This window comes from Rhagoletis zephyria, unplaced genomic scaffold, assembly GCF_001687245.7.
Source record: "Rhagoletis zephyria isolate East Lansing unplaced genomic scaffold, Rhagoletis_zephyria_1.1 Rzeph_scaffold_00178, whole genome shotgun sequence".
In the NCBI taxonomy this organism is placed as follows: domain Eukaryota; kingdom Metazoa; phylum Arthropoda; class Insecta; order Diptera; family Tephritidae; genus Rhagoletis; species Rhagoletis zephyria.
Window position 1 is genome coordinate 347,822 of NW_016157262.1, and position 12,738 is coordinate 360,559.

At 32.4% G+C, this 12,738-nt stretch overlaps 1 protein-coding gene across 14 annotated transcripts in view; it reads right to left on the bottom strand.

Annotated features, from left to right (window-relative positions):
- The window catches only part of Slob (Slowpoke binding protein), a 125,736-nt gene that overhangs the window by 59,391 nt on the left and 53,607 nt on the right, over positions 1 to 12,738 (bottom strand). For 7 of the 14 annotated variants that reach the window (XM_017608871.1, XM_017608844.1, XM_017608879.1 and 4 more), the window contains 2 exons: positions 7,693 to 7,769; positions 246 to 322 (listed from right to left, as the gene is read on the bottom strand). In XM_017608871.1, the coding sequence (XP_017464360.1) occupies positions 246 to 322; positions 7,693 to 7,737 (122 nt within the window). In that variant the 5' untranslated portion in view covers positions 7,738 to 7,769. Of the gene's footprint in view, positions 1 to 245; positions 323 to 7,692; positions 7,770 to 12,738 lie in introns of those variants that run through there. The other 7 variants (XM_017608835.1, XM_017608828.1, XM_017608821.1 and 4 more) reach the window with 1 other exon arrangement.

The window sequence follows — 12,738 nt, forward strand, 5'->3', positions numbered from 1 at the left end:
TAGCGCGAATTTAGCTCAAAAATCGTTTCATTATTTATCTGTTATTATTACTTGAATATACATATATCTGTTTATGATTTATTTCATGCATAGTTAAGATTAATAGTTTATAAGTTTAAGTCACCATATAACATTAAGTAAGAACCATATATAAATATGTAATTAAAGTATTTTAATATCTAACATCTTATTGATATTTTTTTTTAAATTTCATGTTAATTTTTAATATCTTTTTTTCTACATACCTGCATCGTCGTATCCAATATGATATTACAGCTATACCGGCTATTATAATTGCACCCAAGGCACACCAAAATATGGACTGAAAATAAGCAAATTGAATTTTGGTTTAAATAGTACAAATGCTGGCAGGAAAAAGTAAAAAAGAAATTAGTATGTAGTTATTGCCGTTAACTTATCTATTCCAATGGAATTTTCTGTAGTTAAGTTTACAAATGATTTACCTATACTTTAAAATAGATAAGTCAACGGCCCTTAGAAGTGCAAAATTTTGGTTTGACATTTACATAAGTACCAATTGCAATACGATGAGACTTTTTAAAATACCATCTATCAAAAACTGTATGCAAATTTTTGGCTATCTAAAATGTGGACATTAGTCTTGGTTATCTAAAAATGGACTGACATTTCTACTGCAAAAAGTGGACATCATTTTCGGTTATCCAAAAATAGACATACATTTTGGCCGCCGTATGAAAAGTGGACATATATTTGTAGTTATCTATAAAGTGGAAATACATTTTTGTAACTTAAAAACTGGACATACATTTTTTATTTTTGTACTCGAGCGCACTAGATATGGACAAATGTATATATATATAAATGTTCAGAATCAAAAGAGAAATCGATTAAGCAATGTCTGTCTGTCTGTCCGTCCGTCCGTACGTCCGTCCGTCTGTCTGTGTACACGATAACTCGAGCAAAAATTGAGATATCTCAACGGAATTTGGTACGTAGGCTGCCCTCTATCCAAGGTAGGTTGGTATTGAAAATAGGTGAAATCGGACTGTAACCACGCCCACTTCTCATATAAAGGTATTTTCGAAAAATGCAAAATCGCCGATAATTCAGTAAATAATGGATGCAAGTTGTTGAAAATTAGTATGTGAAGTAAAATTTTGGTGCAAAACAATATAAATTTTTTAGAAAATGGGCATTACCCCACCCACTTATGATGAAATGCTGTAACTCAGTAGCCGTAGTAGAAAATTAGAATATTATACATTTTTGATAACACCCCTGCTTGCCATGAAAAGTTGGTTCAGGGAAAGTTGAAACGACAATATTTGATACCTGCGCCGGGTATATAAAGTTCGGTTTCGCTCGAACTTATACTTCTTTACTTGTTTTTAGTCAAAATAGCCTAAAAAGTGATTTTAAGGTACAAAGCTTACATAGCGTACCATCAAAGTAAGGAATATGTGATTTTTATACTAAAATTGATCACATTTAAAACGAAAAATTGTGGGATAGGCCACTTCTGCTCTCATGGCCCCATTCATGCACGCACGTATGTATGTAAGTCGATCCGTTCTTACTGAGTAGTCACTGCTTTCTCCGCTGTGTACATTAGGGCGGATCGAAAAACATGGGGAAACGGGATTTTTGGATTATGACTTAGTCACGGTTTTTTTTTATTTCAGCGACTATGTGAGATAGGTATTTTCTATATTAAGGTAACGATATGTACGTATAATTGGAAAAAAGAAATCTCGAACATACAATAATCAATTAACCGAAAATCAACGGTTAACCGAATAATCGAAAGTGAACGGTTAATCGAGTAGTCGACAGCTTTCGAATAATCGAATATTGCTAATCGTTTAACTGTAGTCGACTTCAGTCACATTTGAATAATTCGGTTTATAGATGAATCGAATAGCCGGAGCTCTAGTATGTACATATGTATGGCCCGATTTCTATAATTCTATATTTTTTTTTAAGGGAAGGTGGTACCTCAAGGGTGGTCCCATACTAATTTGGGTAGATCAGATCATTGGATCCTGAAGAAATTAACGTTACTCTTAAATTGAAGTCGATTTTTATTTTTTTTTTTGCTTAAAAACTACTTGCTTATAATGAAATGTATACATATACATATGCAATTTTTGTATTAACGATTCGCCTTCTAATAAAAGTTACTTAAACACATACCGCACAACAAGGACCAATTAAAGTCATTTGATATGCATAAATATTCGCCAACCTTGTTTGTGACAATGCCACTCATGTGCATAAGTGATATGAGCTAAGCAAACTAAACGTATGTATGTATTCACATATGTATATACCCTCATAGATTTACAAAAGAATAGGTATTCATGCACATTTATGTACGTATGTATATATGTATGTCCCCACATGCTATGACCGAAATTGCAACTGGTAATCATGGTCGAATGGGCTTGGCACTGTAAGAAGGATACGCTTAAAGCTGAGGTATAACTTACTTTTAATTATAAGGTTGGTGCTATAATTGGTTTAATAGTTATTTCGATTGCCTTGAAAATGTTGTGAATGGTTGTGGAAAAAAATCGAAACTTGAGAAATTTTGCTGTGGTCATAAGCAACAACTAAGAGCATGCGCATATTTAGTTTTAGAAGCGATTAACTTCGACTTCGAAATAATCAGTCGCAAATGTAAGATAAATTTAATATTCTCTGCTCGCTTTGAGCGCACCGTAAGCGAGACCAAAACCCAGATTTTCGCTAATGTCGCACAAATTGGGAGTCAATCGACTGCTTGCTTAATTTATGCTATCTCTACCAGAAAAACACTATAGCGATCTGTGTGCAATAATATCTTCCAAATTTGCATGAACTTCATTTGGGTACTAGTCTATTACGAATAAATATTTTTTAGTCAAGTTAGCTTGACCTTGAACAATATAATTTAACTTCCGCAGAAATGTTTTCATAATAAATAATAAAATATTCATTGAGTAATGGCCTGTGAATCGCATTATCCAGCCAATTCAATGTAAATTCTTCTTACACTTCATTAAGACACACAGCTTGCTTGGCAAGAAAAATCCTAACGGCACCATTCATTCCCCTCTCCAATATTGCCCCAGTTCAAACAAACGCTAATGACTCCGTAATACAGCCCCCCACAGCCAGCGGCGCACAAAATCATTTAAGCAGCCGCCTGTTGTCATTCGATTGCAAATTGACGACAAGTAAAACGTAAATTTTGGGTGGGCTTGCATGCAACTATGCAATTCCGCCAACTAAATGACAACTTTTTTGGCGGCATGTCACACTCGAAATGAGTTGCCGAAAAAATTTTAACCACAAAGCAAGCAAGCAAGAAGCCAACAACAACAAGTGTAGCAATATTACTCAGTTCGAAATGGACGCCATTTAGGCAGGAATTGCACATTACTAAGGGCGTCTGCATTCTTATCTTTTGGCATTCACTTTCCTCTTTCAACTTTTACTTATTTCAATTGTAGTATTGGCAAGCGGCCAAGATGAACAAAGTGCATCATGCATGACTGGTTGGTGGTGTATTTTGGTTGGACCAGAAAACATTCAAATGCAAGCCAAAAATGAACTTTTTGAGTGACGATAGATTTTTATTGTTTTACAATTGTACGAAAAATTATTTTTTCTGTCAAGCCGGCAGATCAGAGGAATAAATAGGTAGGTGGTGGAATGAGATATTGCGATGGCCAGCAATTTGTTTTCAGCAGTTAATTTTAAGGTAAATTTTTAAGGCTGGTCAAACCTGTATAAAATACGCTAACATACATTTTTTATCCGTTCGTTGGGCGATCCTACCGAACCGATTTCAAAACTGAGAAAACCATTGGAAATGTAATTTTCTGTAGATGAGGAGATATAGCCCGATATTGGTTGAAAATTACGGCCAAAATTGTGTATGGTTGTTGTTGCATCCTATTCAATTTGAGCTGTTTTCGCATTTTGTTTTTATTCGTATTAGAAATGAAGATGAAAGGATAAATGATAAAAAACGTTGAAGGCAAAATTAACGATAAAGAATTGGGGTAACTGAAAGGGTAAGAAGATTTATTGTAATTTTTCTATAAGAATCGAATTATATCCAGTCTGGAAAAATTTAGTTATCGAAAATTATCAAGTTATTCAAATTTATCGAGTCGTCGAATCCAAATTTTTCGAATTTTCAAAGTATATCGAATTATTGAAATTTATTTATAGGGTTATATAAGTTTATCGAGTTATGACTAATAATCGAATTTTATCGGAATACAAGAATGTATCGAGTTATCGAAATTTATTGTTATAAACTTTGATCGCGTTATCAAAATTTATTGAGTTATAGAGTGATGAAAATGCAAATTTATCGAAATTTATCGATAGATAAGAAAATCATAAATTTTTATTCGAAAAATGACCATAATTTAATTTTTTTAGTTTTTTTTTTTTTGATCGAGATATGTGTATATTTTATATACACATATACATATCAAATGTAATTTTCGAAATATAATCTTTTAAAAATATTGAAAATTCAACTTCAATTCAACCCCCTTGCACCAGCAACCAAAACCAGACCAGACCAAAAAACAATTTCGCCAATAGCATCTCTCCTTCTTATGTACTACAGTACTAGTAATTATATCGACAACGGTATCCGCACATAATGAAATTATTGTACTGTTAATGAAAACCTATATTGTTCGCTAGCCCGAAATCCAATAAGCAATGAAAAAGGTAATTTTTTTCATATGAAAACACTTTTTCATTACCCATCTAACCAGACTGCAGCCACAAAAACGTAAACAAAACAATTGCTAGTGTAGCTCATCGCGTTTGCGACCAATACACATACATATGTACGCACATATCTACAAATGTGCAAATTTTGTTGGCTGCATAAATATTGCAACCAGTGTTGCTACAGATACATTTTTTCCCCTACCAAAACTTCCTACCAAAATCGACCAAAACCTACCAAAAAATTTTTTTTTGTTTTTAATATTTTTTTTGGTATGTAAAATTTATTAAAAATGTATGTAGATAACTCAACATTTAGTAAAACTAAAACACAGCTGGTACGATAAAAAACAAATTAACTGCGTATAAAAATTTATTTTACTGTACAGACGTACGCGACCTAAGAAGATCTATTGTATTAAATCCTAATTGTAATAACTTCAACTATTCTAAAATCTAAGCACTTTGGACGGTGCAATATTCCAAATTTTAAATAGAGAAGACACTCGTTCTCCAAGGTGAACCAGTCTACGATTCTTGTTTCGTGGGCAGACACACAGAATGTGCTCTGTGGTTTCCTCCAGAAAGCTCCATTTGATTCAAATGGTACCTTAACTTGCAGTGTGGCTTGTCTTATTATCTTTGTCTTGCGCCAGTGAGTAATCTGAGGTTATTCCCAGCTTCTAAGTAGTTATGCTGTATATCCTATAGATGCCGCAGAATAGCTCGGGAACATGCAAGCGCATTCCGGCTCCACGAGACAGTCAACCATGCCGTTTGCTCTTGATGCCATTTTAAAAGAGCAAAGACCTTTAACACTGCCTGACTATCCGACACAATATTTAATACTTTTGTGCATTTGTCTTTCTACGAAGACATTCGCGAACACAGACTTCGATTGCATATATTTCTCTCTGGATTATGGCTGGGTACAAGCCCATTGCCAGACTTTTCTGGAATCTTGTTCAAAGTACGTCATAAAGTATATAGGTATGGATGTTCACTAGAGTGGTCCAAAAAAAATTTTTCCGAGATAGGGTTTGGGACACCTTCCAAAATTTTTCCTATTGCCGAAAGAGGTGCTGGTACCAAATTTTACGTTTCTAAGTATAAATTTAGATGATGCTCATGCAACTCCAATTTCACTATAGAAGTATTGTGTACATATATTAATCAAACAATAGGTTAAGCAAGCTAAGAACATTTCAAATTTAAATTATCTAAAAAAATATCACAAGCTTCAGTTCTCATGGCAACAGTGGCTTTTTATAAAAATCGCCAATATTTTTTTCAGTCTCACGGTCATTGAGCACCCTGTATTGGCTACGGTAGAAAATTGAAATTTGGTGACGACATTACATATCATTGTATATCAAAAGGAAACAACTAAAGGGGTAGCCTCGTTTTCCAGGATTACTCATTGTCAATGTGTGGCAACACTGATTGCAATGCTGTGGCTGTATATTTCAGGTGTGTGTTTTTTTTGGTGTGCGATTGTGATTGTGGGTGCGCTCGGGCTTGATTTAGCAGACATACAAAGAATTTACCATTAAATATGTACGTATTCTTTTTAGCTGATTTTCACATGGTTTGTTTGTTTTATTTAGCTATTTGTTGTTGTTTTTCTCTTTCACTAGCGAACTCATTGTGCATGCAAATTTGTTATTACCAAACATGTAGAAAATTCAATTTAAATTCGTTTAGGTTTTTTTTTGTGTTTTTGCTTGCAAATTTACTGAAGTGTTTGAATTTATAAATTTTAGTTTGTCAGCCCAAGCAATTATGCACATGCAGCAGGTGTGTTTGGTGCACACTCGTTTGGGACATGAAATGACATAATTGGTTATGATATTTTATCTAATTTTCCTCTTGAGGTATTTAATGGCAAATTTGCAAATGTAGGCACTAAACAGCTGAGTTGGTCCGGGACGGTAATTCATTAAATTTAAAAATTAAAATTTCATTTCGAAAATTTGCAAAATTAACGTTAAAAGCATTCAAATGGCCGTAATAGCTAGTTGTACACTTTCAAACAATTTTAAGTTTTGCAAGCCAATCCAAGTTTAGTCCAATACTTTTATTATATATTAGTATACATAACCTAAATTATTACCTTTGGTCAACTCTTGCGCGAACTTATTAGTCATGACGGCATATTTTTTTTTTTTTTGGTTTATCGTGTCAAATGAGCTCCCGATCGGACTGCATGAGTTTGCTTCCTATGGATTTAAAAATATTGTCTTTCTTTTAGGCAATATGAAGTATTTATTTTTTTTTTAATTTTTATCTTGTTACCCTTCCGGATTTAGCAAGATAGTTCGAAAAACTTTTGTTATTCTAGCATAATTCATAGAAAAAAGCTCTCTCATTCACCATTTGTGGTGAAAAGTTATTTTGAGAGAAAGCACATGTATTTAATTTAGCTCGCGTCGCTCCAACGGTCGCAATGGCTGAGTGTGCCGTACGACAGATCGCGAGGTCGAGTGTCGAGCGGCGGAACTTTTTTAGCTTTTTTTAATTATTATTTTCTCCTTTTAATTAATTATTTTATTTGAATTTAATTTTATTTTTAAAACAGTCTTCTTCTTTTCATTCTTTATTTATTTACTTATATTTAAATTTCTTTTATTCATTACTTTTGATTGTTTTAAAAAGAGAAATATATATTTTTTTTAATTTAATTTAATTGAAAAAACTTCAAAGGCGAACAGCATAACGCTAAGACCTCCTCGTTAGCAGAGCTTTCAATTAGTCTTTCGAAAGACAGGAAAAAGCTTTTAAGATAGTTGCCAGAGTAGACAACTGTCATACCAAATACTGTGGTGTGGTGTAAGACAGTTGCCAGAATTTAATCGGTTGCATTTAAAGGGCAGATAAATTTTAAATTTTGTTTTATTTGCGGCTGTCATGCCCAAATAATTTTTTGAATATCTTTAAAGTATCGGTTTTTTTGCAATAAATTTTACTTACAATCCAATAGTGTGTTTCAGCACGTTCTCTCACATTAACTTTCATTTCACGTTGGTAGCGTGTGTCACAGAGTTAATCTGAAAAGATGAAAAAGAAGGATTTTCGTATTTGTTATTTTGGCAATTTTTTTTTTACATAATATATATATCTTAAAGTTATTAAATCTTAACTTTAAGATAAATTGTTTAATATTAATTTAATATTTTTAATAATCTATCAAACTCTTTTGTACAAACAAGGTACCCACTATGCGAAATCCGATACAAGGAACGCGTACTTGTACGGGATATGTTTTTATACTTGAACAATGTTTATTGACTTTATATTATTCCTTACACTGGTTCTTTCTATGGATTTCCCCTCCTCCCGTTTCACGCTATTTTTCTACGCCTACATAATTATTATAACTTTCAAGACCATACTGACAAGCAACGACAAACATTTAACGTAGGCTTTACAAAAATGTCAAAATATTATGCCATTCTTTACTTTTGAAATGTCGGCTTTTCCCAATGGATGCTGCCACAACACAAGTCATACGGATGCCTCTGCAAAAATACATACATACATACATTACTGGCAAATAGCAAGAATAAAAGCGTAAAATTGCGTCGCAATCACAAGTATTCAATCAGCCCCCCAAAATTGAACTTCGCGCCATTCAGATGAATGTGTGTACATAACTGTATTCCCTTGACTCCTATGCGTACTACGACGTACTTACATCTACTTGTACGCAATTTTCGCTGCGTGGACATAGAAATGTAAACAAAGTTGCAAATTGCTTGGTTGGCTCCCTTTAGAATTATACAAATAAAAACATTTATATACACGTAGTAAGTAAGTAAACAAATCACCTTTACAAATAATGTGCGGCGTCGATTTGATATTTCAAGAAATATACTTATTTTGATAAGAAATGTGCCAGCATCTTAGCTGTCAATTTTTTTTCGTTTTATTTAATACAATGATAAATTGCTGAATTTTGAAACTTTCTTTGTGAAAATGAATAGCTCTGCTAGACACCTACACATGGTTAAATGTATTTTTGTGAATTAGCCTGAGCTGAAATGAAATTCTAATTGGATTTAAGTGTCATAAAAATGTTGGTGTTTCCTACATCCTAAGAACAACAATAGCTTTTACTTGTTCATAACTTTTTTTTTTTATTAATAAAACCAATTTTAGGGCAGGAAAGATCATTCGGAAGCTTTTTTGGTTTTTGCATATTTTTGCTCTTATTTCATTTAGTGCGACATCTCTGGACAAAAAAACTACCTGTAATTTTTTAGCGAATTAATTGCAGGGAAATTCCAAGAACTTAAGGGAATCTCTTTGTAGGAAATTATGACGAGCAGCAATAATACAAGATCTTTTTAAAAGTTCAATGGGCACAACTGCTCCAGCGATATTAGCTGTCAGTCTTCAATCTCGTTTGTACAAAAGGAAAAAGTTGCCACTTACTTCTGAAGTCATTCAGTTACTTCCTGTACTTGGAAACGAGAACGTTTTGTGTAACTATTTTGAGGAGAATGAACCAATTAAAGACGATGATGAAAACTATCTGTCTCTTTGACAAAAATAATGTAATTTTCGATGACTAAAATCACATTGGAATTAATGAAAGCTTTTGTTTTAGGTTGTTCAATTTTATCTCCCTTATATGAAATTACTAAAAAAAAATTAAATAAATAAAAAAAATTTTAAAATTAAACTAATCCAATTATCGGAGGTGAAGCTCGGCCAAACACTAACATATGTGTAAGCGCCAATCTATTATAATTATTATTATTATTATTATTAATTATCGATGACTAAAATTGTATCGGAATTAATGAACGTTTTTTTTTTGTTTCTTTTTTTTTTAAGTTGTTGAGTTTTTCTTCGGCTAATTTAATTATAAAAAATATCAAAGATTTAAAAAATTAAATTAAAAAATAGAAATATAAAAAAGTAGGGTATTTTATTCCTGTAACCTCCGCGTAGTAAGCCGTGGATACTGCAAGAGTAGTGGTAATTTACAGCTTCTCAAGCAGTTCGCGAACTGGTGTCATACGGCCAGTCGCGGGGGCTGAACCTGGTAATAGGCTGCGATACGAATGGCCCCCCCATAAGCTAAACCAAAAATATTTTTTATCCGTTAGCAGTAAGGAAGATAAAAGAACGCTTAAATTTCAAAACTCTAAATACATACATACGTATGTTTTTCTTTGGCGTAGCAAGCTAGTATTTTATGTATAACATTTTACTTAAAAACCACGCCTTAAAAGTTATGTTTAGCACCTTTTGCACAAACATTACTACTAAATCACTATGCATGAGGCATAAAATGGCGCTAAGTATCTTAATAAAAGCTAAAGCATACTCTTGTCCCCTTCATAACTACAAACATATGTTTCGGTTGTGTTGGTCATGGCGTATGAGTAACTTTTGTCGACGCCTGGCTTTTACTGGTTTGGCGTTGAAAAGTTAAGTACAAAATTATACGCCCAACAAATTTCAATGTTGTTCCGTAGAAATAAAAAGAAAAAACAACACACAAAACCTATAAAACAATGGAAACATGAATTACAGCGCGAATAAATATAAAAAGTCATTGAAACGAAGAGTGAAAAAGGAACAAAGAAGAAAAACAAGATAAAGACAACATATAAACCGCAAGCTGCATAGGAATCAAAACGAAAAAATTTACATGTAAAATGTTGTAAATATGTCTAGTTAAATAAACATGCACGTATGTATGTTTCGTACATTAGGGTGCGCCACCAAATGGAATCCACTGGAATTATAAAATTTCTTAAATTTTAAGACTTCGGCCAAAATATTTCGGGAAAATTTTAAGATGTACGCTTGCTACACCGATTTAAAAATAACTCCAAGAATAGCATTACTTTGATTCCGTTCATGAAATTTTAAAAAATTTTTATGCACATATTTTAAGCCTAAACTCTTCTCTCATTTGAGGCAATCTTTCAGAAAAATTATTTTAAAAATTAATTTTATTTATAAAAAAATAAATTTGTTGGCTATTTTGAAATAGGTCCAGCTTCCAAAATCATAATATTTTACCGAAATATTATGGCGGAATTCTTAAAATATAATAGATTTTGTATTTCTCTTGGAAAAGAGCACCGATCTGTTTTTATTATTGAAAGTGATGCTCCCTAATGTACATACAAACATATAACCAAGTACTCCTTACAATGTTCCTTCATGGATACGTATGTGCGCTAAAATGTGGCATTGTTACGCTGCTTGGTGTTTTGTTGCAGACATTTTAAATTGCAAAGCTGGGGTTTCATGTGAAAATTATGTTGAGCCGTTGCAAATACAAATACATATGTATGTATATAGAAACTTACATACATTTCGCCTAAATATGGTAATAGAAGCTGTTTAGGAATTGGTAATACATAGTTATTATTTGAAGTTGAGTTGTTGTTACTCTGGCGGTTATCACCAATAAACTCCGACAACTTGGCGGCACAGCACCGTGGCTATGGTACCATAAAGTTTACTAACCTCTACATTGTCTCCAAGCAGTCTTATTGTTGTGCTTGTGCAGCTTGCGTGTCAATGAAAGTTTGTTAGTTGATGTGCGTGTTATGTGAAAAGTTTATGTTTGTTAGTAAACTCGTTACTGTTTGAAGTGTTAGCAGGCGAATATGAGTGGGGAGTGGGTAGAATGAAGTGACCATAAAAAAGCTTGCAGCTTTTTGTGATATTGATAATTTTTTTGCTTTACCCATAAATAAATAAACATAATTTATATTTTCTCTTTACATAAAAAAAATATTTCTAATAAGTTAATACCTAATATTTTTATGAATGCCAAAGAAATTAATAAGCAAACAATTCACCGTGCGACAAAAACCTAAAAATTTTGAAACACATGAAAAATGAGTTTACTCACTAAACTTGAGAACTAATCTAATAAATAATAATCTGGTTTTGCTCTTTGACATCAGGATTTTTTTAACGACTTTTAGATTTGGAGATATGATTAATTCAAAAAACTATTTAAAAAATTCAGTGCAATGTAGAAAAACAATATACGTACTAGGTACCAAATGAAAAAAAGGTTTAAAAAATTAACAAAATTTTTTTTGGTTGTCAAGGAGGAGCAGAGACTGAAAATGACCTTTAAAAAAAAGGACGAAATTCGCGGATGTTTTCTTGTGTATATTAGTATTGATCGCATAATTTTTTCAAAAATAAATATTGAAAATTTTCAAGGATATTCAAGGATAAAATTTTAAAAGGACCTTTGCATCCTTATTTAGTCTATTTAAAATCTACAATCTATACACTTATTTTTAAAAGGTGTTTTTATGTTACCAAACGATATTAATATTTTATCAAATTTAATGACTCATACCTCATTTTGAAGGGGGGAGAAGCTAACATACATGCTAAAAGTAGTCACGTTGTTCAAATTAAAGCTATTTATTAAAAAAAGGGGATTTTGAAAAGTTTAAAGCACTGTATCCGATCAATAAAGCGCCATATCTTCGGTAACACTTCATCAAATTGAATGATTGGAGCACTTAGTTTGAAGGAAAGCTTCATCGCGTGGGATAAAAATAACAAATTTTTAGTTTCGTTGGCACACGCTTAAATTCCGTGGGACTTAAATATATATCGAGTAAAATATTATAACGCATTCAGAGAATGAAGGACGTTTAAATGCACTCTCAGCCAGCAGTAATAATTATGAAGAGGGTTGCCAAATATTTAAAAATCCTATGTTTTGCGAGGATACTAAATTTCTTGTGTGTAAAATTTACTGTCGCACGGTGTTATCGATTCGTCTCTGCTAAAAATATGACAGGCAAGTTTTGTCCCTTTTTTTCTTAACACATACAAAAAAATTTGTTTAAATAATTGAGTTTATTTTGCTTAAAATATTAAAATTTTTACTAACAAACACAGAATCATTTCTCTTTACGTGGCCACAAATTTGCGTAGAAATAGAAATTTATACAGTACTCGTGTAAATGTATATTTCTATTTCCACGCAGATTTGTAAAGCAGCATTTTACATAC